The sequence below is a fragment of the Colletotrichum tamarilloi genome (assembly GCF_030869305.1).
Source record: "Colletotrichum tamarilloi strain Tom-12 chromosome Unknown Scaffold_13.1, whole genome shotgun sequence".
Classification (NCBI taxonomy): Eukaryota; Fungi; Ascomycota; class Sordariomycetes; order Glomerellales; family Glomerellaceae; genus Colletotrichum; species Colletotrichum tamarilloi.
The window spans coordinates 65,444-89,205 of NW_026849396.1; the positions used below are offsets into that span (position 1 = coordinate 65,444).

At 53.6% G+C, this 23,762-nt stretch overlaps 7 protein-coding genes across 7 annotated transcripts; 2 read left to right on the top strand and 5 right to left on the bottom strand.

Annotated features, from left to right (window-relative positions):
• Nucleotides 1-1,193: 1,193 nt before the first annotated feature.
• On the top strand, nt 1,194-2,699 carry CTAM01_05126 (O-methyltransferase; the record flags this gene model as incomplete). Its single annotated transcript, XM_060521156.1, has 4 exons — nt 1,194-1,376; nt 1,439-1,749; nt 1,826-2,283; nt 2,362-2,699. 4 exons carry the CDS (start codon nt 1,194-1,196, stop codon nt 2,697-2,699), a joined length of 1,290 nt encoding a protein of 429 aa, XP_060383962.1.
• Nucleotides 2,700-4,093: 1,394 nt separating this feature from the next.
• CTAM01_05127 (amino acid permease) lies at nt 4,094-6,162 on the bottom strand (the record flags this gene model as incomplete). The annotated part of the gene is made up of 4 exons (XM_060521157.1): nt 4,094-4,904; nt 4,958-5,412; nt 5,469-5,764; nt 5,886-6,162. Coding segments are annotated over 4 exons (1,839 nt in total), but the record flags the coding sequence as incomplete, so codon positions are not given.
• Nucleotides 6,163-7,009: 847 nt separating this feature from the next.
• CTAM01_05128 (uncharacterized protein) lies at nt 7,010-7,809 on the top strand (the record flags this gene model as incomplete). Its single annotated transcript, XM_060521158.1, has 2 exons — nt 7,010-7,048; nt 7,423-7,809. 2 exons carry the CDS (start codon nt 7,010-7,012, stop codon nt 7,807-7,809), a joined length of 426 nt encoding a protein of 141 aa, XP_060383964.1.
• Nucleotides 7,810-10,164: 2,355 nt separating this feature from the next.
• Nucleotides 10,165-10,503, bottom strand: CTAM01_05129 (uncharacterized protein; the record flags this gene model as incomplete). Its single annotated transcript, XM_060521159.1, has 1 exon — nt 10,165-10,503. The coding sequence occupies one exon, from the start codon at nt 10,501-10,503 to the stop codon at nt 10,165-10,167; it is 339 nt and encodes a 112-aa protein (XP_060383965.1).
• A 4,217-nt stretch (nt 10,504-14,720) lies between these two features.
• On the bottom strand, nt 14,721-15,380 carry CTAM01_05130 (uncharacterized protein; the record flags this gene model as incomplete). Its single annotated transcript, XM_060521160.1, has 1 exon — nt 14,721-15,380. One exon carries the CDS (start codon nt 15,378-15,380, stop codon nt 14,721-14,723), a length of 660 nt encoding a protein of 219 aa, XP_060383966.1.
• A 1,300-nt stretch (nt 15,381-16,680) lies between these two features.
• CTAM01_05131 (RbsD/FucU transporter) lies at nt 16,681-17,189 on the bottom strand (the record flags this gene model as incomplete). Its single annotated transcript, XM_060521161.1, has 2 exons — nt 16,681-16,967; nt 17,039-17,189. The coding sequence occupies 2 exons, from the start codon at nt 17,187-17,189 to the stop codon at nt 16,681-16,683; spliced, it is 438 nt and encodes a 145-aa protein (XP_060383967.1).
• Nucleotides 17,190-17,867: 678 nt separating this feature from the next.
• CTAM01_05132 (ABC-2 type transporter) lies at nt 17,868-22,281 on the bottom strand (the record flags this gene model as incomplete). Its single annotated transcript, XM_060521162.1, has 4 exons — nt 17,868-20,396; nt 20,454-21,351; nt 21,442-21,547; nt 21,603-22,281. 4 exons carry the CDS (start codon nt 22,279-22,281, stop codon nt 17,868-17,870), a joined length of 4,212 nt encoding a protein of 1,403 aa, XP_060383968.1.
• Between the last annotated feature and the right edge of the window lie 1,481 nt (nt 22,282-23,762).

Consider the following 23,762-nt stretch of genomic DNA (forward strand, 5'->3'; position numbering starts at 1 on the left):
AGATTGTGCATTAGGCGGCGTTGAGGTATAGATTCCATCATCACCATCCCGATAGCGGACAGTGATAGCTTAATACATCAACACTGCCTGAGCAAAATGGAATGTATGTCTCCCACGGAATATCCACAATGAAACATGTCTGCCTCCTTCCACAGGATCTGTCGTGAATGTCATGAAGTGCCCCAATGACATCCATGCGACTGTAAGGCAGGTGCTGGCTAGGCCGTTCCTTCACATACCTTCACATACCTTCCCATACCTTCCCATACCTTCCCATACCTTCCCATACCTTCCCATACCTTCCGCGAAAACCCTTTATACCCCCCCTCAAGTCCAATCCCGTCACCAGCCAGCGGGCGCCCCCTCGGGGGTCAGGTCAAAACTGGCTGAGTGGTGGAGTGGTTGAAGTCCACGAACAGCCTAGGTAATCGGTGAAGGCTTAGAGGTCCCGTGTTCGAGTCGACGAAAAATTCCCAGCATGTGCGCCAGAGATGTAGCCCCCGTTCGCCACCGGGGGGGTGAACTCTTTTGTCTTTTGAGTCTCTATTTATCGTGGATTTGCCCGAGTCTCCGCCTCTCTCTCATCCCATATATCGGGCCTTGTCAATGTCATATGCTACTAGTCGGAGATTCTGAGCGCTGGCGTCAATCACAGTAGTTTATGTACGAAGACCACACCACCTTTTTCTTCTCCAGATCCAATCCAGAGTCTGTCGCCATTCAATTTAACATTCCAGCGAATCAAATACGACTAAATAACGTCTCCTCATACGTTGAGTTTAAAACAAGCTCAAGCTCCGGGGATGTTTGACTTTCTTGAGCAATGTTGGTGTTAAACTCCAATCCCGCTCCAATTACCCCCGCTCGTCATTCAGGCTTACGAGGAGTATATGGATATTGGTGATACCATCGCAGATCATGGCACATGATTCTTACAAATCAAGTCTGTGTGTTCGGCGGGGACTTAGAACTTGGTGCAACGTCTTTACTTCTTCTTCTAATAAAGAGCTTGCTGCCCTTGGCAGTTTCATTCTCTTCTTTGGGGCATTAAATCCATGATTGGAGCTTCACCAGAAGTCTCTAAGCTTTATACTTCCTGCTTCAAGTTGACGTCTTAGCTATCTCGAGGAAAAGGCCAAAGCGACCAATTTGAAAATTGACGCAAAAACAGGGTAGTTTAACAAACAGTCAGCATGTCATCGACAATGAACGAAAATGATGCTGTCGGAGACTTCATACGCTCAGCGGAAGCCCTTTCTACATCGGTCGAAGACCTCAGCGAGGATGACAGATCGCGAGTTCTGCTAAAGCTTTATGAGCTCACGATGAATGTAGAATCTCCTTGGGAGACGTTTGTGAGACTCTTCTTGAGCGAAGTAAGTGTCACTGATTTCACGGAGACGGCTCAGAATAGCTTGTTAACTTAACTATATACCAGCCGGCTGTCCTAGCATCAGTCAAGATACTGCAGGATCTCAACATCTTTAAGAAATGGAAGGTTGATGGAAGCAGAGCCATGACTTGCACTCAGCTAACGGGCCTCGCGGAGGGGTTCTGCGATGCCGCTTTACTTTGTGACTTATCCCGTCTCGGGTATCTTGTAGCAGTATCTCATATTCTCCCAGATCGACTCCTCCGCCTACTGGTCTCGAATAACATCGTAGAGATGACTTCAGACAAGACCTACAAGCCCACGAGATTCTGTGACCAGCTTGCGGACTCGAACTTTAGCACCACCGCTAAATTCTAGTAAGACAAACATCCTCATCCCCTCCTGTCCCTCCAGCAGCTCTCTCCGTCACAAGCAGTTCTAACTTCCAGCAAGCTACGACCACACAGTCCCAATGTTCACCCACATGCCCACCTTCTTCCGCGAAACATCCTACAGAAGCCCCCGCAGCGCCCGCAAAACAGTCTTTGACTCGGCCCACGGCTGGCAAGGCGGCCTCTTCGCCTATCTCGAAGCCCACCCCGAACAAAGCGAGGCATTCAACACACTCCAGCGGACGACGACGCTCAACAGGGCCAGGTGGACGTCCATCTTCCCCAGCCACACCCTCTTGGACAGCGGCTCCGGCGACGACGACCCGGGCTCGCCGCTGCTGGTGGATATCGGTGGGAGCGTGGGACAGGATCTGCAGGCGTTTTATGAACTGTATCCGGAGACGGCGTCGAGGTTGTATTTGGAAGATTTGCCATCTGTTCTGGCGGATGACAAGACGAATGTATTGAAGGGGATCAATAAGGTGGCGTATGATTTCTACACGCCGCAGCCGATCAAGCGTACGTTGATCTCTGATGTCCATCTCCTTGCCCGAGTAGGCTACACTTTAAGAACTAAAAGCTCACGTGAAACAATAGACGCCCGCGCATACTACATGCACCACATCCTCCACGACTGGCCCGACAAGCAAGCCCGCAAAATCCTCAAGATGCAAAAGGCCGCCCTGAAACCCGGGGGTTACAGCAGGATCCTGATCCACGACCAAATCATGGACGACGACGTGCGGGCCGTCCACCCGCACGCCGCCGTCTTCGACATCAGCATGATGGCGTTTGGCGCCGCCGGGGAGCGCACGGAGAAGGAGTGGAGGGCGCTGATCGAGTCGGTTGGGCTGAGGGTTGTTAAGATTTGGAGAGTGCCAGGTGCGGTGCAGGGGGTTATTGAGGTTGGGTTGCGGGAGGGATCGAGGCTTTGAGGGTGACCTGTGTGTTGCAATTTAGTTATTTTGCGAGGTGATTGGCTACGTTGGACTACAAGGTGTCTTTGAAGACCGCTGTGATCAGGATGGACAGCATGATTGACATCGCAAAGTACAATTCCTTGAAGCTGCCCCGGGTTTTGCATTGAGGAGGGCAAGTAGGCGATTCGGGGGAATTGATGATTAACCTCCAACAACTCTACCGCCGAGCCAGTTTGACCTGGCCGGCCAAGTTGATGCCTCTAAACGATGAAGAATGCCCGCGCCAGCCTTGAAGGCAGACCGTTGAGCCAAGCCTTGAAGGCAGACCGTTGAGCCCAGCCTTGACGTCTAGCTCGGCACCGGAGATCCAACAGGTTACGGCCCCACTACCGGTGCGGAAAAGGTATCCACTCCCCGACCGATCGGGACACGGGAGACCCGTAAAAATAAGCCGTTGAGAAAAGCATGTAATGGATCGAACAAAATTCATATGAATTCCAATAGTCTCATAACCCAAGCAATAGGGGAATGATGAAGCATGTTTTCAGGCATTATGAAAGATTCATACTCCATTGGACAAGAGGTCAGGCATGCCTGTCTGTTGTCGCCTGTAGAGAGCATCCTCGTCCTCACATCTTCTACCCGCATCTGTCTACTACCAAATTCTACACAGATTCCATAACTGAAGAATATCACACCAGAGATGGGAATGATGCGTCTACAGAACAGAGTCAGTTTTCATTCCCTCACGCCCGCAATCAACCACTCAACCTCCCTGTATCGAACCTTATCCGGAACTTCGGCACGCGACAAATCCAAGCCACCCGTCGATAGCGTCGTCTACCTCGGGCCGTTGTGGAGCCCCCATGCTCCGGGGGGTTGAGGCCGGCATCAGCCAGCCCACGCTAAACCACTTCCACAAACCTTTTTGCAACGACCGATCGAGTGATGATAATCTGATCCTGTTTCCGTGCAATGAACGGAACGCAGATCATATTATTTGGTGACCGGAGCCTCCACCTCTGGGTGTTTTGGTCTGGATGTAGTAAACGCGGGGTAAAATGGCACCATCGCTGATTTCATGACGAGGACCTAACCCAGAATCTAGGTCCTCCCGCCAGGAGCGCATGAGTACACTCACACATGATGCTTAACGCTACACTCTCAATCATGACAGGCGCGCACATGACACTAGAATAGATGCGGTTCAATAAACCCCTGCATTGAAGCCCATGATAGGGACATCATTGCTGATTACAAGTTCAGAAAATAGATAGGTATCATGATAGTGAGACATGCCTAGAGCCAAAGCTGCTCTTCGGCCAACATCTCCTATTTACATCCTCCCCAGATGCTTCCTCCCCTTTAGTGCTAGACAATCTAGCAAGTATAAAAGACAGCGAAGTCTTTTAGAAGATAGTGCTTGCCCACCGTCTCCACGTGGGCCAGGCGGCAACCTTCGCGCGGTAGGCGTTGACTTCATCCCAGTCAACCTCACGGCGACCAGTGTCGAGGTCGATTTCGGAAAGCTTCAAGAAGCCCTTGCGCTTCCACAAGTAACCGCAAGCCCAGAAGAAGAGAACGACGGGCAGGGCAAGGTAAGCCTTGAAGAAGTCCTCAGCGGTGGCGAAGCCGCCACTAGGGGGGCAGATAGCGACGAAAAGCTGGGCGATCAGAGAGATAGCAATCAGGAACAGGCCGAGCCAAGAGCCAGCAACACCACCGATGGCCTGGAAGGGAAGCTCGTCGAGGGTGTGGCCCTGGGCCTTCCATGCAGAGCGGAAACGAATGTGGGCAGCGCAGATGGATCCCCAGGTGAAAAGGGCGGCAAGACCAGAAAGCGACAAGAGCCAGTCGAAAACAACACCTCCGGAAGACGCCATGCGGACGTAAGCCAAGCCACCGAAAGCGAGGTTGAGGGCGACGGAAGGCAGGGGACGGCCTGATCGGTCAATGTAGGTGAAGATCTTGGGGGCGTATCCCTGCTGGGCAAGGGCGGTCAAGGTACGGGAACCACCGTAGACGCAAGAAACACCAATAGAGACGACGGAGACGAGAATGACAACGTTCATGAAGCTGTCGTATCCGTAGAGGTGGGCATCAAGAGGGGCCAGGACGAAAGGGGAGACACCATCGGCGTAGGGGTTGGCGGAGTTCAGGAGACGCTCATCGGTAGAGCTGACGAGAAGGCCGACAAAGGTAAGACCCAAGACGTAGAAACTTGAGAGTATGATTAGCCAGAGCTCTAGACGTTTGACTTGAGAAGGACTTACAGGGTAATACGCCAGAACACCTGCTTGATGGCACCAGGAAGGGACTTGGCGGGGTTGGCGGACTCAGCAGCAGCTAGGCCGACAAGCTCGGTACCGGAGAAGGCAAAAGCGGCGGTAACGAAGACAGAGCAGAAGCCACGGAAGCCGTTCTGGAACGCACCGGGGTCGCTCCAGAGACGGTCTCCCCAGTATTCATCGTACTTTCCACCCTCGGGGCCACCGCCGCAGATGAGAACAAGGGCGACGACCATGAAGATGACGGTGGCAAAGAGCTTGAAGGCAGAGGAGACGAACTCTTCCTCGGCGAAGCCCAAGGTTCCGAAAACGTTGACGAAGATGATAAAGAGCCAGAAGACGGTGATCCATACTGCGACACTTATATCTTTGTTCCAATATTGTATCGTAAACGAGCAGACTGTCAGTTCGAGTGGTAGAACGATAACCCATTGGAAGACCTGCCACATGTTAGAGCCTCGCAATGCGATGCGCGGTATGATGAAAAATGACTTACATAATTCCAGCCCATAGCGAAACCCCAGGAAGGATCAAGGAAGCGGATAGAGTAGGTGTAGAAACCACCAGAGACAGGGTACAGTACAGCGAGTTCACCGAGAGCGTAGACGACGTTGAAGATCATGACACCAGCGATCAAGAAGCAGATGAGGACAGAGCCCGGGCCACCCTTGGTGAGGGCGCTACCGGAACCGACGAAGAAACCAGCACCGATGGAGCCACCGATGGCAATCATTTGCAAGTGACGAGGCTTCATGGAGCGGTCGAGCTCAGTGTCGCCAGTCCCCCAGTCACCTAAGAATGCTTTGTTAGAAATCGATTTCTGAAGAGATATACAGGCGAGGCGAGGCGATGCTGGGCCGCTGGAGACAGGCCGCAAAATTTTCCAAGCGAAGTTGGAGGGGGATGCACTCACGGCGCTGGAAACTCTTGAGGTTCAAGCCATTGCGGGTCATGAAGTCATCCTCGCGAAAGTTCTCGGGAACATGGCCATCACCGGCGGTGTGGCGAGCGCCCTTTTCGGAGTCGTACGTGGGGGGGACCACGCCGACTTGGGCATCCTCCTTGGACATGATGAAGAGTAAGGTCGATAGCTCTGGACAGAAGCTAGAGGCCGGTTGTTGAAGAAGAAGTGATGCGCGCTGGCGCTTGTCGTGACCTTTGCCCTTGTCGACGACGGAAGAGGAACAAAGCTGGTGTTACTCTGTAAAGAACTACAAGAGTATGAGGGGTGGAAGGGACAACAAAAAGGGACGAGATAGAGAGGGAGGCGGCGCGGGATACCGTTTAATAAAGGTTCGAGACAGCACCCGGGATGAGAGACGGGGACGGGGACGGGGGAGCTAAGGCAGAGGAGGAGGAACAAGCCAGGCGCGACGACGACGGGAGCGACGACATGTGCAGGTGCATTGCCCCATGTAAAAGTACCATGTAGGGTATCTGTAAAGGTACCGGGAAAGGTCGTTGGATGTGTAGAAACGGACCAGACCAAAGACAGGAAGGTGTGTGGGATGGGTAGGACTTCCTGGCGAGATGGGTAGGGGTACGGCAGGAAGGCAGATGGTAGGATGGAGAGGGTCACTTTACGGATACACAGAAAGGAAACGTGAGGGAACGCCCCTCGAGACTTCCGTCGAGAGACATCGAGGCAGACACAGAGGGAGGTGTGCAGCATACCGCTCGGGCGAGAAGCTGGAGCTGGAGCTGGACGAGAAAGGGACCAACCAACTTGGACGCGCTCACCTCACCGGCGCAAATCCAACGGATGGGAAGCTGCAACATGGACTAGAGAGACCAGGGAGACCCCGGCATGAGGGAACGACCCAATACCCCCTCCTCTTCTTCCTTCCGTGACCCTACCTTGCCAACATTGTACATGGTTTCCCAATGAAGGGAGCACATAGTCTCTAGTATCTACAGAAGTACAAAAGTTGCCAAGAGCACCTTGCCTGTCTTACGTTAGTCCCTTGTTATTTTTCTTCTCCATCTTCTTCGTCTGCTTCTTCGTTTCCGGGATACCTTCTCCCCGGGAAATCACCCATGATAGCTGCGCCGCTAGCTTGCAGGAAATGCCAGGAGGTAGGAGGAAGGTGACCTAGATTATGAGAGGTTCAGACGGATAGGTAGACGAGTCTCTCCGGTACAGCCTTGGCAGGTAGTTGGACCGGTCGGTCAGCCGTGAGACGGGAGGGAAGGAAGGGTAGGTCAAGGGGAGTGAAGGGGATGGCCGGCATCTAGCAGTAGTGTACGTAGTGTAGCACAGATAGGAAGAGCCCACGGCAGAGGTTCACACTACGCACACTTCCATCGTACATGAGAATGCGGATGCGGATGGCGGATGTGAGGTATCATGTGGGTGTTCGGAAGCAATGGAAGCTGCGTGGAAGACGAAGATGGCAAGGCCTCGGAGATGGTGGGATGGACGAGATCGTTGAAGCACCTCACAAATCCAGCCCAGCGCGACGTCGTCAACTCGCCTCACGTCCAAGGGCTGCATCGGTGTCACTCGACGTGGCAGATTCGGTAGACAGGCAAACACCGCTTCTGTCGCTTCAGCCTTGAGCCTTGCCCTTCAGACTGTGGGACGCGGCATTTCAGGTGGCCCCATCAAGCAGGCCAGTGGTCTGCGACAAAAAGATCTGATTCGGAGGTTCGCATGCTGTTTACTGGCCGCTGGGAGGGATGCGATGTGTTCGGTCAACGGTGCGGTGCGTGGCTCGATGCTTCTGAGGGTTACGAAGCGTGCAGGCGTCTCTCTCGGGTCTCTTGGTCTAGAGACGTCGACGACCGGCGGATATGTCCCATCAGAGGCAACACAGCGGCTTGGCAGAAACCAGTAAGCTTTCTGAGAGCAGAAGGTGGGCTCGGTGGGGAGCGTAGATGCCAGACGGTGCAAATGGGGGGGTTTTTGCCAAGTGATTAGAAGAACCGGTCATGGTTTATGGTGAGTCTTGGCAGAAGGGTTATTGGCTGGTGGACGGTGCCGGCTGGAGATGGGTTGCGATATCTGTATGTTCAGGTTGGAAAATGTACGGATGGATCCATGTGATGGAAGTTGATTTGGCAGAAGTGGAAGACAGTGATTTGGTAGCGGCGCGCGGGGGTGGGACGGTGCCGGGCCTTTGCCCTGGACTTGACTGGCCCGGACTCTCAGTCTCACTGCTCCTCTCATACTCTCACTCACTCATTCTCACTTGCTCGGGACGTTTCACTGAGCAGGGGACGCAGTGCGCACGCCGCACACTCATAATTATTACGGGCGCCCATCTCACTCCACCGACACGCTATCAGTGGAGATCCGTCCCAAGCGGGGGAGTGGGCGACCCATGAGACCGGGAGTGAGAAGGGGCACGGCCGCGCGATGAGAAGTTGGATGGGGCGAGGAATGGTCCATGCGATATCCGTATGATAGATATAGGTTGTTTGTCTGTGAGCCAGCAAGATCCATCGAGGTGGAGTGATAGATACAAACACTGTTATGAGACTTTTGAGAGTTCAGAGTGAGGAGTAAGAATTTGAGATGAGCTAACCTGGTGTACAGTACTTCGTACCACCGTTTCGACGACGAGTCCTGGACACAAGTGGTGACAGAAGGGATGAACGGTGCTCCACCACACCTTCCTTCCCCAAGAATGGAATGCGCGACCTGCCGCCTGCATGCTGTATGCCTTCCTCACCTTAAACAAGTGCCCGCCTACCTTCCTGCAGACCTCGATAGGTACCTACTCTGTACCTAGGTCGAGGTATACATGTATCCGTACCTGTACGTATCTTTGTACCTGCCTCCGAGTATCAGACGTACAGAGGATCGAACCCTGCTGTTTCTCTTCTCTTCCTTTTCCCTACCCGATTTACTTCCAATTCGGCTTCAGAGAATCGCAGTCTCTGACACGCAGGACTTTTCAACTTTACGCGAACGAACTCGTCTACTCGAGCCAAGGCCGTGGCTCCCTCCTGGAGCTACCGACCTGCAGCCAAGGTCTTCTGGAACAGGGCTGTGCGGCTTGGTGTCTCTTGGCCGTACCTCACGATCCAAGGCCATCCTGACGAGCTTCCTGTTTGGGAAGGACCAAGAACTGGGGCGTTATTGCTTGATTGATGGATCTCGCAGTCCGACCGTCACCATTCACTGCTATTCTCTGCATACCTACCTAGTTCGCTTCCATTCCCTGAGTCTCCAACTTCTAACAGCTCGTGACAGGCAAGGTATCAAAGGCAAAATCTCATCCAATCCTATTGGAACCAATTTCGACAGGAATCCTCAGATGTAACGGCTTGGCTGCCAGCCCGATGGGAGCTGCTAGGCTTCCTCGGTTCCCGGCCACCGGTCTCCAGCTTCTCTCCTGCCTCTTTGCGCTTCTTGGCCCAGCGCCTCGTGACCAGGGCTGCCCAGCATTTGCTGCCATCTACCATGCCAGCGCGTCTCTACAAAGTGCGATCCCCTTGCGGTGTACGAAGAAGGATCTAAATCAGTATCAGACCCTCGATCATCCGCTGTGAGCTGACGGGAATCGTCACACCTCATCGCTGATTGACTTTCGGCGCGTCCATTGGCCTCGCAGGCGGCGGGCGCCGCGGGACAGGGAGGCCGCCGCTAACTAGGCGAAGGAATCCTTCTAGAATGCCGCCAGGCCGCCCAACCACACCATCGAACCTTTGCGTCCTCGAGTTCCGTCTTGTGATGCGATACGCCTATTCGAAAAGCGAGGGATCCGTACAGCCAACCGTAATATTGTGAGGGGCAGCCACTCAGGAAACGAAGCGGACCACCCATCTCCCATCGCGTCACACACAAGACGCCCAATCTCCGGCCGCTGCCCCGTCACCCTGCTCCAACTGCCACTTGGGGGCGCTTTTGACACCCTTCAAAGTTTAGATTGATTGCGCAAAACTCTGGCGATTCGACCCCTGGCCTACCTGTCTGGGGCGACCGACACGACTCGATTGTGCCGCGCTGTTTACCCCTAACCCACCGCCAAACTGGTCGAGCTACGCTATTTGGTGCTTGCCATTTGAAGGAAGGGCCTACAATTCTACGAATACCCACGCAATGCTTCCTCCTCATCCATCCACATCCCTGGGGGTCTCATCACCATGTGCTGCAATTGGTCTACGACACACAGAACATTCCCCCCTCTGGCGGGAAATATGGGGAATAAAGTCTCGGCAAAGATAACAGTCTTTCATGGGCGATCCTACATGGTACATGATGTGCGTGTGTCATACGCATCTGCTAACAAAACAGAGACAGTGACAGCACCGCTGGCGAACCTGGCGCTCCCCGCCCACCACCACCATCCCTTGTCACGATATCTACCATCGATACCAGAGTCGGCTCTGCCGTCATTCGCTCTGTCACTCGGGTTTTGTCTTGATAGCCTCGTTGGTCGAAGGTTCGCAATGCGCCCACTTCGTTGCCACGATTCAGGACATCTGAACTTGACATGTCTCGATTCGGTCGAAACGGCCCATCTTTTCTCTCCCGTCGTGTCATCCGAGCACGCCAACCCACCCGCGACTGCACCTAATGTCATTGGCGTTCCGTGGCTTCGGATATCTGCCTCAATATGTCACTAAAGGTTGACCCAAACGACAATTGTCTTGGCTGGCACTTGCGCCCTCTTGAGGCCTTATCTGGCATACGTTACTCATGAGGCGCCCGGGGCGCATCCGGGGAGGGTGGCAAAGCTTATCAGTGCCATTCCTCCCCCGTGGCGACGACACTGCGGCGGTTTATTTGGACAATCAATGGCAATCACGGTTAGGAACGGGCTATTTGTCGGCCATATTCTTTGAATGAGGCGAGTACGGCTATTCCGCACCCACACGAAGGCTATCCCGCACCCATACTAGGCCTATTTAAGCAAATAATGGGCTGCACGTGACTGCACGTGACTGCACCGCCAAAAAGCAGTCACACGTTAGGCCAGGGCGCGCCTTCCTGTTGTTCCTGTTTCGACGCGTCTTTTCTATCCAATACCTCCTTTTTTACTTACTTTTGAAGTAGGATAGGTACCTTTTTGAGCACCAAAATATGAGCTCTAGAGAAGTATTTCCCCTGAGCAAAGACTGGCTTCTGAAGTCGTGGTTCTGACTCCGAAAAGTGCGCATAGGCGGTATTGTAAAAGAGGGCAAAGTGGAAGGTGCAGCAGGCAGTGGAAGGTGCAGCAGTGGAAGGTGCAGCAGTGGAAGGTGCAGTGGAAGCTGCGCCTTCCAATCCTTCAGAACTGCCGGAATAATAGAGATTCCGGGTCACATGTGGCTGCTGCGGCTGTGCAGTCACGTGCAGCCCACTATTTGCTCGAGTAGGCCTAGTATGGGTGCGGGATAGCCTTCGTGTGGGTGCGGAATAGCCTTACTCGAATGAGGCGTTTTCGATTGACGCGAGCCAAGACCTACTAATATGCGCCAGATGCCAGACACCTGAGCTGGCTGAAGTCTCGTCTGTTGCGCACACGAACTTTTGAGTTCTCTCTGACCATCACGACCGCTGACGCCAAGAGTCTCAATCTACCCAGGCTAGCGACGCTTCGGGAAGGCACATTCTCTTGTCGCCCAACTTAAAATCACACAGCCATCACCCAACAACAATTATGGTTCGCCAAAAGTTCTGAAAAATCTGCAAAAGTGTGGTTTTTCGAGGCGTATCTACGATGAACACTCTGAGATGCTGCGAATCCTGCCCGATACCGCAGACTTCCAAGACATGTCGTTGGAGACCCCCTAAAATCCAAGAGTTTTGGCATCTCATGGCATTTCATGGCATCTCAGGGCCCAAAGCTTGACCCAGAGCAAAGGCTTTCGATTGTCTTGGTGTGCAGCCTCGATTGGATGCGCCGAGCAAAGCCATGGAATCACGGTACCTTGGCCATACCATATTGACGGGTACTTTGCCCAGTCGCCCAGTCAGCTTGCGATTGGCGATCCAAGCGAGCTTTCAACAGCGACCATCTTCTTGGCTCACAACTAATTACCCAAGTTGGTGGCAGAGGACCTTCTGTAGCCTGTCACTGCTTTTCGAATTCGAGTTTGCCCAGAGACTGAGATGCGGGGGAGTTGTTGTGACTAATAGCGTGTCCAGGAACACACCACCGCGCAAGGAGAGAAAAAGCACGCCACGATTGTCAAACGTCCTTTTGGCTCCGGGGAAGTGGAATCGCACACGAGATGGAAACTGAATCGCCGGTCCGCATACCAGTTAACCTCAGTTTCTTTTACGTACTTGACACTTACTCCCCAGATTTTCCCCTCGCCATCCACAAAACACAACTCTCTTCAGACGGCAGCGGGTCGCTGGTTGGCCTGCGCAGTAAAAACGTGTTCCAGTGTCCACTGTGGCAAGGAAGCAGCTTGGCGATGGATCACTGGAGCTCTGCGACTGCGCCTGTTCGGTGGAACCTCTCGAGCTTACTGCGACGTTGTCTCACGGAGCTTACGGGATGCATAGGTACTAGACCTTTGGCTTTACGCCTCATCCTGCAGTTTCGTGAAAGGCATCTCTGCGAGCAAACATTTCCTCGAGTCCCGTCTTGATCCAACCAACATGCTTCGGTCGACCTTTAGACCAGGCTACCTATAAATACGGCATGAGTCGAGTGTCGCCGAACCCGTGTCTTATGCTTGATCCACTTCCTCCGAGGGCCAAGCACGCCACATGCGTCTGTGTCTCTCATTTGATCCCATCTACGAACAAACCTGAGGACCCTAGATTTGGGGCTTATTTGAATCAGTTGTTATTGGGTAGATTGCACCACAATCGTGCATTGAACCGAGGGCAGCCATCTGAACCATTGAGGCGCCAGCCGTTGGACCTTCCGCTTGTGTGACTTGGCGGCAATGGCTGGCCACCCCTTGAGTTTAATTGGGGTTTTGAACGGGTAGTTCGGCTGCGGCCTGAATCTGGTTTGCGGCTCCTTCGATGGATACGAACGTACCAACGAAGAAGTTCCTGGAGATGAGGCTGTATCGAGAAGGCGAGCTGGATATCCGTATGAAGGTATTTTGATCATGGCACAGGTGCCAAAGAACGAATGGTGATATTCAGTACTACCTAAACGCCAAGAACAATGTTCACAGCGTTCTTGCTATTAAGTAACAATCCTAAGATGAGCGGATGTTTGAACGCGTATGTTTTTTCTGAAATATGATCAGGTGTGGGATAAACAGTCTTTCAGCATTCCCAAACTGTTTCTGCTCTGTATACCTTGAACCGAGGGCTCCTCCGAAGACCATGTTATCAAGCAAAAATTCAACGCGGAATAAGAACGTCCTGAACAGGACACGAGGAAGCCTGACGGCTGGACTGGGTTTATCATGGACCAAGACCCTGATCGGACTGTCTGTCACTACGTAGTGCCGTTCACAGATATGGACATTTAGGATGCTGTGTCGAGCTGTAGCGCAGCCGGGATTGATGAGACTCCCGTAGCTCTGAACACGAGCAAGATGTATCTGTGCTGCGTTTACAAATCCAGGGTACACGCTGATTTTTCTATCATTTGCGGCTTTATCAAGGTGGAGATTGAATGCAATGATCCACGAGGAATAGGCGATGAGGTCCATGTCGTGCTGGATAATTCAACCATCGTCACTTGATTCTCACGTTGCTGGACTTCCATGTCCGGGGAGTGTTCGCAGATCGGGCTCCTACCTAAGTTTCCCAATGTCCCTGATGCGGAATCCTGAGGGCTCGTCACTTTGGCATTGGGAAGGTGTGTTGAGAAGGGAGGATTGCCACGAATCAATGGGACAATCAACCGCATGGCAGGAGTGCGCGTTGGTGTAGGTCGGGAAATTGCAGTTCATCCATGCTCCTGCTCCGGTCTTGACGGAACCTACTATCAAAGCGGGCCGGTGCTTGCCCGGTATGGCTTTGATGGCCGGAGTTAGGTGCTTGAGGCACTTTTCTTGGGAAAGAGGTAGGATAAGGGGACGTGGCACGGAAGCAAAGACCGGCACATAGAAGCCGGTGAGGATATGGGACCTTTTGGATGGGAAAGCGTCTCACTCAAATGCCACGGATTATTCAGTTTCAATATCTAGTAGTGTCTCATGCACAATTCGGGTAAGTGTTTATTCTATGCTTCAGCCTGAGGAAGGAAGCATCCTGAGAACACTACCAGACCGCCTGCGAGGCTCCATAGCCGATGAATCATCACCAGATCGTAACAACAAGTATCTGGGCCGTATGGTCGAGGGGTTAATCGGGCTGCAGAGGCCCCGGTTAGGCAGTGAAGACTCCTGTCTATTTCGGGATCCAAGTTCGATTCCTCGATCGGTCGGCTCATTGTTGTTTTTGCAATTTTGTTGTTTTGGCCGTTTTGTCTCTCCCACCCCTACACGCGATCTCCCTGATGAGCATTGCAATTTCAAATGCAGCCTCAACGCCAAACGAACTTCAGAATCCCCTTTCCTGCCACCAATATACCAACAGAATTCGAGGCAACCTTTACCCCTCCTACTGCGCGCCTACTGTTATCCAAGGGATGCAACACATCCATTGTGGCCCTTTGGGCCACGCCCTTCTCCTGTGATACGGGCATTCACCACCAACCCAGTGGCGCTGGTGTCCAGCAGCTGTGACGGCCGCGCTCTCCTTGGCGAAGCATGGTTCGTGTATGGGCTAGCCTGTCCGGTGTGGTGGATATCCCAACACTACGAGTCTTCGTTGACTCCTGTTCATTCTTGGTGCGCATCATGTCCTCGTGTCAGTGTAGAGGGAGGACGTTCTAATATCACGCCTAGTCCCTTCCTATGAGCTCTTTGTATCCGCTTCGGGCTTGTCGTCAACGCCGGGTTGTCTCTTCGGCCACGGCCACCATCCTTCCAGCGGCATGTCGTCGTAAATCGCATTGAAATTCCTACAGGGAGCTAGACGTTCAAAGTTGTAGATGTGCTGGCCTTGCTGGACGTTGGTCCACGCGAGGGCGGTGTAAGCTTGCTCAGGCCGAAGTTTGGCCATGTCAAACCGCGCAAGAGTCTGTAGGTCCCGAGCGCAAACCGTCATCTTGGCGGTCCAGTTCTGGTCGGGACCTAGATCGGAGAGGTAGTAATTGCGTGTACAGGTCCAGCCAGCTTCTTTCATGACGGGCTCCTTGGCTTCATATTCAAAGTAACCGGCCTCTCGATGGATGTTGGCGACTGTCCAGTGGAAGCCCTCTCTCATGAGGCGGGGGAGATCTTTGGCTCTTACTCGAAATCTGGCTTCCCAGCTGATTCCTCTCCTGCTAACATTGGCACCTGCTCCGATTGGGACAGGGGAGTAGATGATGCTGAGGTTCTTGGGCACGCATTCCCACTCTTTCGAGTCGAAGTTTTGGAACTGTCGGTCTTGCTGCTGCTGAACCGCATCGTAGGAAGGTGGCCGGTCAGCGGCGTGAGTGGCGTCTGCTGAAGTGCAGGGACGAGACATGTTGACAAAGTCTTTCCTCTAATCTTGGCCTCTAGGTCGTACTCTCAGATTATGCTTTGAGGTCGGGGTCGATGCAGGGACAGGCTGGGTTACTTCTGCAACTATGATGCAGTGCTGGGTGGTATATTGGCAAGAGTGAAGAATGAGATGGGTGTAAAAAACAATGTCTAAAGGGTCCGGTCGCTTCCATTTTATATGTTACCTGAGGGACAGAGCAGGACCAACGGAGAAAGGATGCACGCTGTGAGGTCTCATACCTTGATGGAACGGAAGGTGTAGATGCAGACGGTCCTGTACCTTTGCGGCTCTGAAGTGCCATCAGGGAGGTGTGGACTAAAGGTGCTGAAGAGACGAATGCTCAGGCCAGAAATGGGTTATATAGACACCATCCCCCGTTCTCCCAATCCTCTTCTTCTTCTTCTTCTTCTTCTCTTCTTCAAGCATTCACATCACACACTCGCTGCTTTTTTGGTTATTCCAATCGTTACCATCAATAACCAACAACACTCGCTACCAACATTCATTCCACAAACATTCATTATCGCCATCTCCGCCATCTATGCCATCTCCGACATCTCTTACCATCCCCCATCATTTACCATGGAGTAGGTTCTCATCTCTTCCCCCGTTGCCTTTCTCCCTTGTCTTTTGAGTATTCCATCTGGTACTGACACTGATTCCTAGACAAATTTTGGAGATTATTCGCCTCAATATAAACATAGCGAGGAGCCCTTCCCGGGCCGAAGCCGAGGCAGTCCGAGCGGTCGTCCGGGCCGAAGAAGGAGGGAACCCGGCCTCTATCCAACCGGGCCAGTCCCCCTCGCCGGCCCAACAGTAAGTATCGCCTAGTGCCCTGCACACCTTTGGCTCCAAACTGACAATTGCAACTTAGGCACGGATCGAGTGCAGTGGGCGGGGCGGCGGCGGGGGGGAGCCAAACTGGCTCGGGGGGGCTGGGGGAACTTCTGGCCTGGGCGGCTCGCAAGGTCTAGGAGGGCCTCGAGCTGAGGGCCTCGGTCCCGGTGAGGGGCTTCAATATAAATATCCGTCTTGGAACCAGCGTTTTGGGGGCCTTTATCATTATTTACCTTCTTCTCACGGCCCGAGCATACTTACTTAGCATGCCTAGAGCGTAAGTATACTTAGCACAATTGGACGCTCGTTTTTTGGCATTCGCGGGTTTCTCTGACTACCCTGTTTCCAGCTCCTGGCTTGGAGTCAATGCAATTGTGGTGATGGGTATCATTTGAACTGCCAAGTGTATCTGCTTCATTGATCGAGTCATTCCTTATTCACAAGTCTATTCAGTGATGGGAGTGACGCCCTTCTTGAGGATAACGTTGCCGTACTTCCTGGTCTCCCCTGTCGCCACAATGGCAAACGCCTTCTTGGACCGCTCGTAAAACGCAAACCTCTCCAGCTTCTCAATCTCACCGTCGTACTTGAGCGACGACCTAAAGTCGGACTCAACGCTCGCGTCAAAGGTGTCGCCCTTGACGACCTCCATCATGATGACGGGCACGACGCCGTAGTTGTCCAGCTCGAGGAGTGGGGAGATGCCGGCCAGCAGGCGTGAGACGGTGATGCCTTGACTCGTCGTAAGAATCCTTACAATTGACGTAGGTTTGAAATGATTCAAATGGATCATGGAGACTTACCGTCGGCCCTGAGGACGGGGATGTGAGGCGGGCAGATGGAGTGGGAGGGGAAGTGGGCGTCGGCGAGGACGATTTCGTCGCCGTGGCCCATCTCGGCTAGGACCTTGAGGAGGTCGGGGGAGATGACGGGAGAGATTCCTTTCAGAGGCATTTTTGCTGATTCGGAGGATTTTGGGAGAGTGATGAAAATATGAGGCAAGGCTTGAGAACTGTCAAGAGTTTTGGTCTTGACGTCCGTGTGTGAGTGAGGTGTCTTGATGTCGTTGGCGGTGTGGTGAAGGTCCCCACGCCCGTTTCGGAAAGGTGGGGCCGGCGAAGCCCCCTACGCGTACTGAATTTCAATGAAGCAAATTTGATGAGTTGACCCTAAACGGCCTTTTCGCTGTGCAGTAATCACTTTCATTCAGTAGTCTCTGAACGATGGGTCACTGCATGATGAGATCGGGACTATTTGAGGCTCGGATGATTTAGACAATGATTTGACATGATTGACAATGATTTGTCCCATTCTATTTGACCGTGATGTCTATTAAATTTACCCAATAATGAACCATCCCATTGATGAGATCTACACCGGCCCTAGATGAGAGAGAAGAAAGTTGATGCATTGGCTGAGATGCATACGATTGACAAAATACACAGGGGGACCACCTATTGCTTTATCCCGAGATCTATCCGATAGAGTGGTGCAATTTAAGATGCTGCAGCTGCGTACGAGGTATCTAGTGTAACGTGGTATAAGAGAGAGAGAGAGAGATGCGTGAGATAGTGAGATATTGTGAGAGAGAAATGATGAAAGTTCGAGAGCCAAAGAGGAGGCGGAGTGGGTTTACTCGGCCTTCTTGGAGGTCTTGGTTCGGAGCTTCATGAGGAGGTACACCAGGGCATACGAGCTGATGGCGAAGATGACAACAATGGCTGCATCGCGCCAGCCGTAGTAGTACTCCATCAGGTTGATCGTCCTCAAGTAATCGCTGCCGTCGCGGTACTGGCACACTCTGCAGCCGGACGTGGCTTCCGGGTTGATGAGGTTGCTGCTGGAGCCCATGCCCTGCATGTAGTCTGCCAGGTACTCGGCGCACGTCGTGCCGTTGACCGGGTCAAAGAGGGCAAACTCCTTGCTCTTGCATTCGACCTTTGTGCCCCAAATGTCGAAGACGAGCATGCTGCCCATGAGGTAGTTGAACGGGTTGAGCCAGTACATCCAGTATTTCCAGAAGGTCTGGAGCTGGGAGTAGGGCACGAGGACACCGCAGAAGGAGACGAGGATACCGATGATGAGCGGGTTGACGAGGGAGGCGAAGACGGCGTTGGGGGCGTAGGCGGCGATGAATTGGCCGATACCCGTGTAGACGAACTCGTACATGAGCATGACGAAGAAGGTGGAGCCGGCGCGGGAGGAGTCGCCGGGGAAGCCGACGGTGTAGTACCAGCAGACGAAATAGAGGACGGCGCAGATGATGAGGTAGGGGACCTCAGAGACGATGGAGCCGGTGACGAAGGCGATCCAGGAGTACATCTTGGACTTCTTCTCGCGGGTCTCGAAAATGTCGCGGCGGTCGATGAAGAGGGGCTGGACCTGGGCGAGCACACCGGGGGCGACGAAGATGAAGTTGAAGATTGTGAAGAGACGCATCTGGATGTCGCCAACCGAGTCGCCGATCATCCAGAAGGAGAAGCCGTTGAAGAGGGCGGAGAAGATGTGCAGCGCGAACTTGTTGTTGATGTAGTCGACGTTGCGGTACAGGGAGACGTTCATGCGGTGGGTGACGATCTTGATCTGGTCCCAGATGGCGAGCGCGAATTCGTGGCCGTCGTCGACGGTGCCAGGGGGTTTGGAAGCGGCGTCCTGGATCATGTGGTCAAGTTCCTTTGTGACATTCTCGTGCTCGGGCGAGGCGAGCCAGACTTCATTCCAGTCCTTGCCCTTGGAGAGGTGGCCCGAGACGACGTCAATCATGTGCTCGGCTGGGTTGGCTTCCTCGGGGCAGGGGGCACCATAGCGGCCAAAGTAGTCGCGGATGGTCTTTGCGTTGTCGCCAATGTCGCCAAAGTAGACAGTCTTGCCGCCCTTTGCGAGCAGAAGAAGGGTGTCGAACTGGGAGAAGAGCTGGGCGGATGGCTGGTGGATGGTGACGAGGACAGCTTGGCCTACATCGGCGAGCTTGCGGAGGAAGCGGACGGTGTTGAAGGCGGACTGGCCGTCCAATCCGGAAGTGGGCTCGTCGAGGAAGATGAGAATGCTGGGCTTCGAGACGAGTTCGACGCCAATAGTGACGCGCTTTCGCTGTTCGACGGACAGGCCGTTTCCAGTGGTTCCGATGAGGGTGTCTGCGAGGTCGTGAAGTTCCAAGAGGTTGATGATGGTGTCGACGTAGGCGAGCTTCTCGGCGCGCGGAGTGTCGCGGCTTTGTCTGAGCAGGGCAGAGAACTCCAAGGCCTCACGGACAGTGGCGTAAGCCTCGTGGACGTCGAGCTGCTCGCAGTATCCAGCAGAGCGCTGGAAGGACATGGGAAGTTCGCGACCATCGACCATGATGGATCCGTGGATGGTACCGTCAGTCTTGCGCTGGGCCAGGACATCGAGAAGCGTCGTCTTTCCGGCACCGGAGGAGCCCATCAAAGCGCCGAGCATACCGGGCTTGACCCATCCCTGGACATTGTCCAAAAGAACGCGGTCTCCAGAGGGGGTCTTGACGGTGTAGGTAAGGTTCTTCCAGGTGAAGATGGAGGTGTTACGGACGAGGTTGTCGTCATTGCTGCTGCTGTCCTGCTTCTCGTTGTCGCTCTTGCCGTTCTCAGCGGCAGTCTCCTCGGATGACTGGGCTTCCTCGTCGTCGCGGATGGCCTTGGTGATGTGGGCGTTCTCTCGGGGGATGAGCAGAGATGCTCCGCCCTCGGCGGAAGAGCGCCATCTCGAGGTGGAGACGATGGTGAGGACGACGAAGAGAACCCACCAGGCCCAGACGATACCGAAGTTTCTCCAGACGTGGCTGTGGCTGTAGGACAGGGCAGAAAGGTACTGGTCGCCGGTGAGAGTGGTTGAACCCTGAATGGCGCCGGCAACACCGGCGCACGACTGATGAGCAGAGTCGGTATATCCTGGGCCGTTCGGAACCAGGTTGGGTCCGACACAGGGAATCAATTGTCCGTAGAACTCGGTCGACATGAGGGAATCGAAGGCATATGCCAGAGGGTTGATCCAGAAGATCCAGACGAACCACGGATGCATCTGGGACTTCTGAATCATGTAACCACAATACATGATCAACGCAGTGACCATGAAACCTGAGGCTTTTGACGCGCCATCGAAGGTCGTGAAGCCGGCACCGATGGAGCGGAACATGGCAGTCATACACTAAGTTGAGTCAGTGAGAAGTTTAAGAGAAAAAAGGAAGAATGGGGCGCTTCATACCATGGTGGTTGCCACAACGACAACCCAGAAGGTGAAGAACGCCGCAGCCGACGTCTTCAGTCCGACCATGAAATAGAGCACAATGGAGAAGACCGAAATTTGGAACAGGATAACCGGGATGTCAGCGGCAATCTGCGCAATACAGAAAGCGGCAGGGTGGTAGTATGCGAAGGACTTATGCTTGATCAAGACAGGACGACCGGTGAAGGAGTTGGTGACTTCGGACATGGACAGCAGACTGTTGAAGAGGAGAGCGAAGAAGAGGGCACCGCCCTTGAGGAAGAGACCGCCAGATGTGTTGGGAGCCTGGTAGAAGAGGGAACCGGCGATGAGAGCTTGAGCCAAGGTGGACACCTGCGTGATGATGAAAGTCGCTTTGTCACCCCAGAGAATTTGATATTGTCTGGTGATGCAGGCCCTGACCTGGGTATAGAAACTTGTCGTGAGAGCGCTGTTGGCCGGAAGCTGCTTGTGCTTCTCGCCTGCGACGCCTTGTTGGAATAGCCTCGTCTTCTCCTTGGTCTCCTCCAGGGTTGGGAAGTCGTATTCGGCAATCATCCGGGGATAGATGTCTGACTTTTCGTACGCGGTTCTCAGAGCTTCAGCTGTGCGAGGGAAGGTCTTTTCCTTTCCTGGTTGGATTGCTCTTTCCGTAGGAACGGTGACACCGGTGAGGAAATCAGCGACGTTGGCGCCGTCGGAGCAGATGAAACCAAGCTGCTCCATGAAGGGTCTGGCCTCCTTCATGGGCCCGTAGTACATCTCCTTGCCGTTGTCGAGGACGAGAACCTTGTCGAAGAGGTTGTAGATGCCGTTGCCTGCTTGGTAAAGGGTGACGATGGATGCGAGACCGAGGACGTCGGTCATGGCACGGACCGCCTTGGTATATTCGAGGGCCCTAGGAAGATGGTCAGCGTACATGATCGTTGCTCTCTCGAAACCTACCTCTGAAGAATCTTGGATACGAGAGAGTTTGGTAGAGACTTACGTGCTGGCGTCCAAGCCACGGGTACTGTTATCCCAGCAGAAGACTGATCCTCTCGTCGCCATACACTCAATGATGGACACACGCTTCCGCTCTCCTCCGGACACACCTGTGAAGAGTCAGTCGAGGTTACCTCAAAGTTGTCAATAGTTTGAGCTACTCACCTCGCACGAATTCGTTTCCGACCTTGGTGTCGAATGTGTGCTGGATTCCCATAGACTCCAGCAGGAAATCTCGGTTCTCCTGACGCAGCTCCTCGTTGGAGGCAACCCCTTCGGGAAGGTTGAAAGGGATCTTGAGGCGAGTTGCAAAGTCCATGGTCTGGCCCACGGTCAGGGTTGGGAAGAAGAGTTCCTCCTCAGTGTTCATGACGATTTGTCCCCTATATTGCTGTGCTTCCTCTGCGGGCATGGAGCCGTAGTGGACATCGCCAGTGACTGAAGTGTATCCTCGGCGGTGGTTCGCCAACATGTTGAGCAACGTCGTGCATCCTGATCCTGGGCGGCCGAGGACCAGGAGCATCTCGCCGGGCTTGACACAGCCGTGTGTGTTATCCAAAATGGTCTTCAGAGGAGGCTTGTGGCGAGACTCCTTGACGAGTTTGGGAATGTTGAACTGGGAAATGACGTTCTCGTGAAGCGACGCATCGGCGCTGACGGCCTGGACCGTGAGGTTCTTCCATGTCACGCCCAGCTCGCGGGCGGGGAATCCAGAGCGTTCATCTCTTTGTCGAACTGCTTCGACCTTGTGTTTGAGGGCCCAGGTGGTATCGTCGGGGATGTTGCTAAGTTCGAGAGACTGCTCGTAGTTTGAGCCGCCTCCCAGCGTGCCATCGGACTCCATGATGCCTGCCACGTGTTGACGAAGAGCTTTGATGGTATCTCTTTTTGGTGTCAGGTGTGAAAGGTCACCATTAAGGAGAGAAGACAGTGACAAGAAGAAGAAGGTTGTGACAGAAGCTTATAGTGAGTATGTATATCCAGGGTGCCGGGCCACTTATTTGTTGTCGACTTGCTTTTGTTATCCCCATTTGCCCCTTAGCTCCGGCCGGACTTGAAAGTCAAGTCGGTTTCGGCTTCAAGGGGACTGACGGGATGCCGATTCATTACGACCTGAGATCTCTGTGCAACCCCCTTGATCGTATAATACGGACCCGCCATCGGGCCCTGCGGAGAGATGGTGGTAGACAGACAGGTCATAGTGGCCATTGGTCATTGGCAACAAGGCGTCTTAGGCGTCCCAGGTATCCCATCATCCCGTCCATGATGACGAGATGTGCGGATGAAAAAGCTTCTGGAACCCCATGCTATAGTCCGAAAGTGCGCGCAGTCTGCGTGGTAACACGGTCTCTGGGTGCTTGGCCCGCTGAATAATGTGGTTTCCGTCCCACCTGTGACTTGATAAGAGGATGAAAAAACAAAATTGTTTGTTGGACGAACCCTGCAATTCACGTCAACTAACGTCGTGGCATGTGGCTCCTTCGGCGTTGGACCCTGTCCGAGGTGTGCGGGATGCCATGGGCCAGAGCTGGGCCCAGAGCCGGCAGACTGGGTCCATCCCTAGAATAGTCTCCGAGAGCCTCATAATCTGGTGTCTAAGATCGGACCAAACGTGTCATTGATTAGATCTTGACCGCTGACTCAGCGGCGAGTTCGTCAAAAGCGAAATGTCCTTGGAGACAATGGGGGTGCCACGGTGCAAGCTTGGACCGGTGTGGATGGTGTCAAATCCCCGACGTGGTCGGCGCGGCGTGTGTCGAAGCGCCGGGCACGGGCGTTAGCGTTGGAGATGACGGTGGAGTCACCTGAAGTTTTGGGTCAAGGTTTGATGTTCAGGACCAATCAAACACGGAGAAATATTTAAGGTTTATCCGCTTTTTACCTTCGCCGCTTAGTCATGAAGGGCAAGATGCCGCTGAGTCAGCGGGGATTGCGATACATCAACCAAAGGCGGGAACGACAGCCCAGTGTCAGCCAATTCCTCCATCATTTTGGCGTGAGAGACGCATACGCTGCCAAATCGGCTATCTTCCCGACGCGGCTGATTCTGTTTTCCTTTCAATTGTTCTATTCCCTCCTTGGAAAGAGCTGCGTGCCGCGTTGAGCGGCGGCCTCTCGTCGAATCAGAGGCCAACATGAGGAAGAGAGCGTGTGATTCCTGTCACAGGCGAAAGGTATGATTTCCGGCCCGTCTTCAGGTTGAGTTGGAGAAGAGTTGTTGTCTTACACCGCATACATAATGCTGATCTTTTGTGTTTTCTCCAACTTTGATAGATTCAGTGTGATGGAGCAGTCCCACAATGCAACTGGTGTAAGCACCATGGA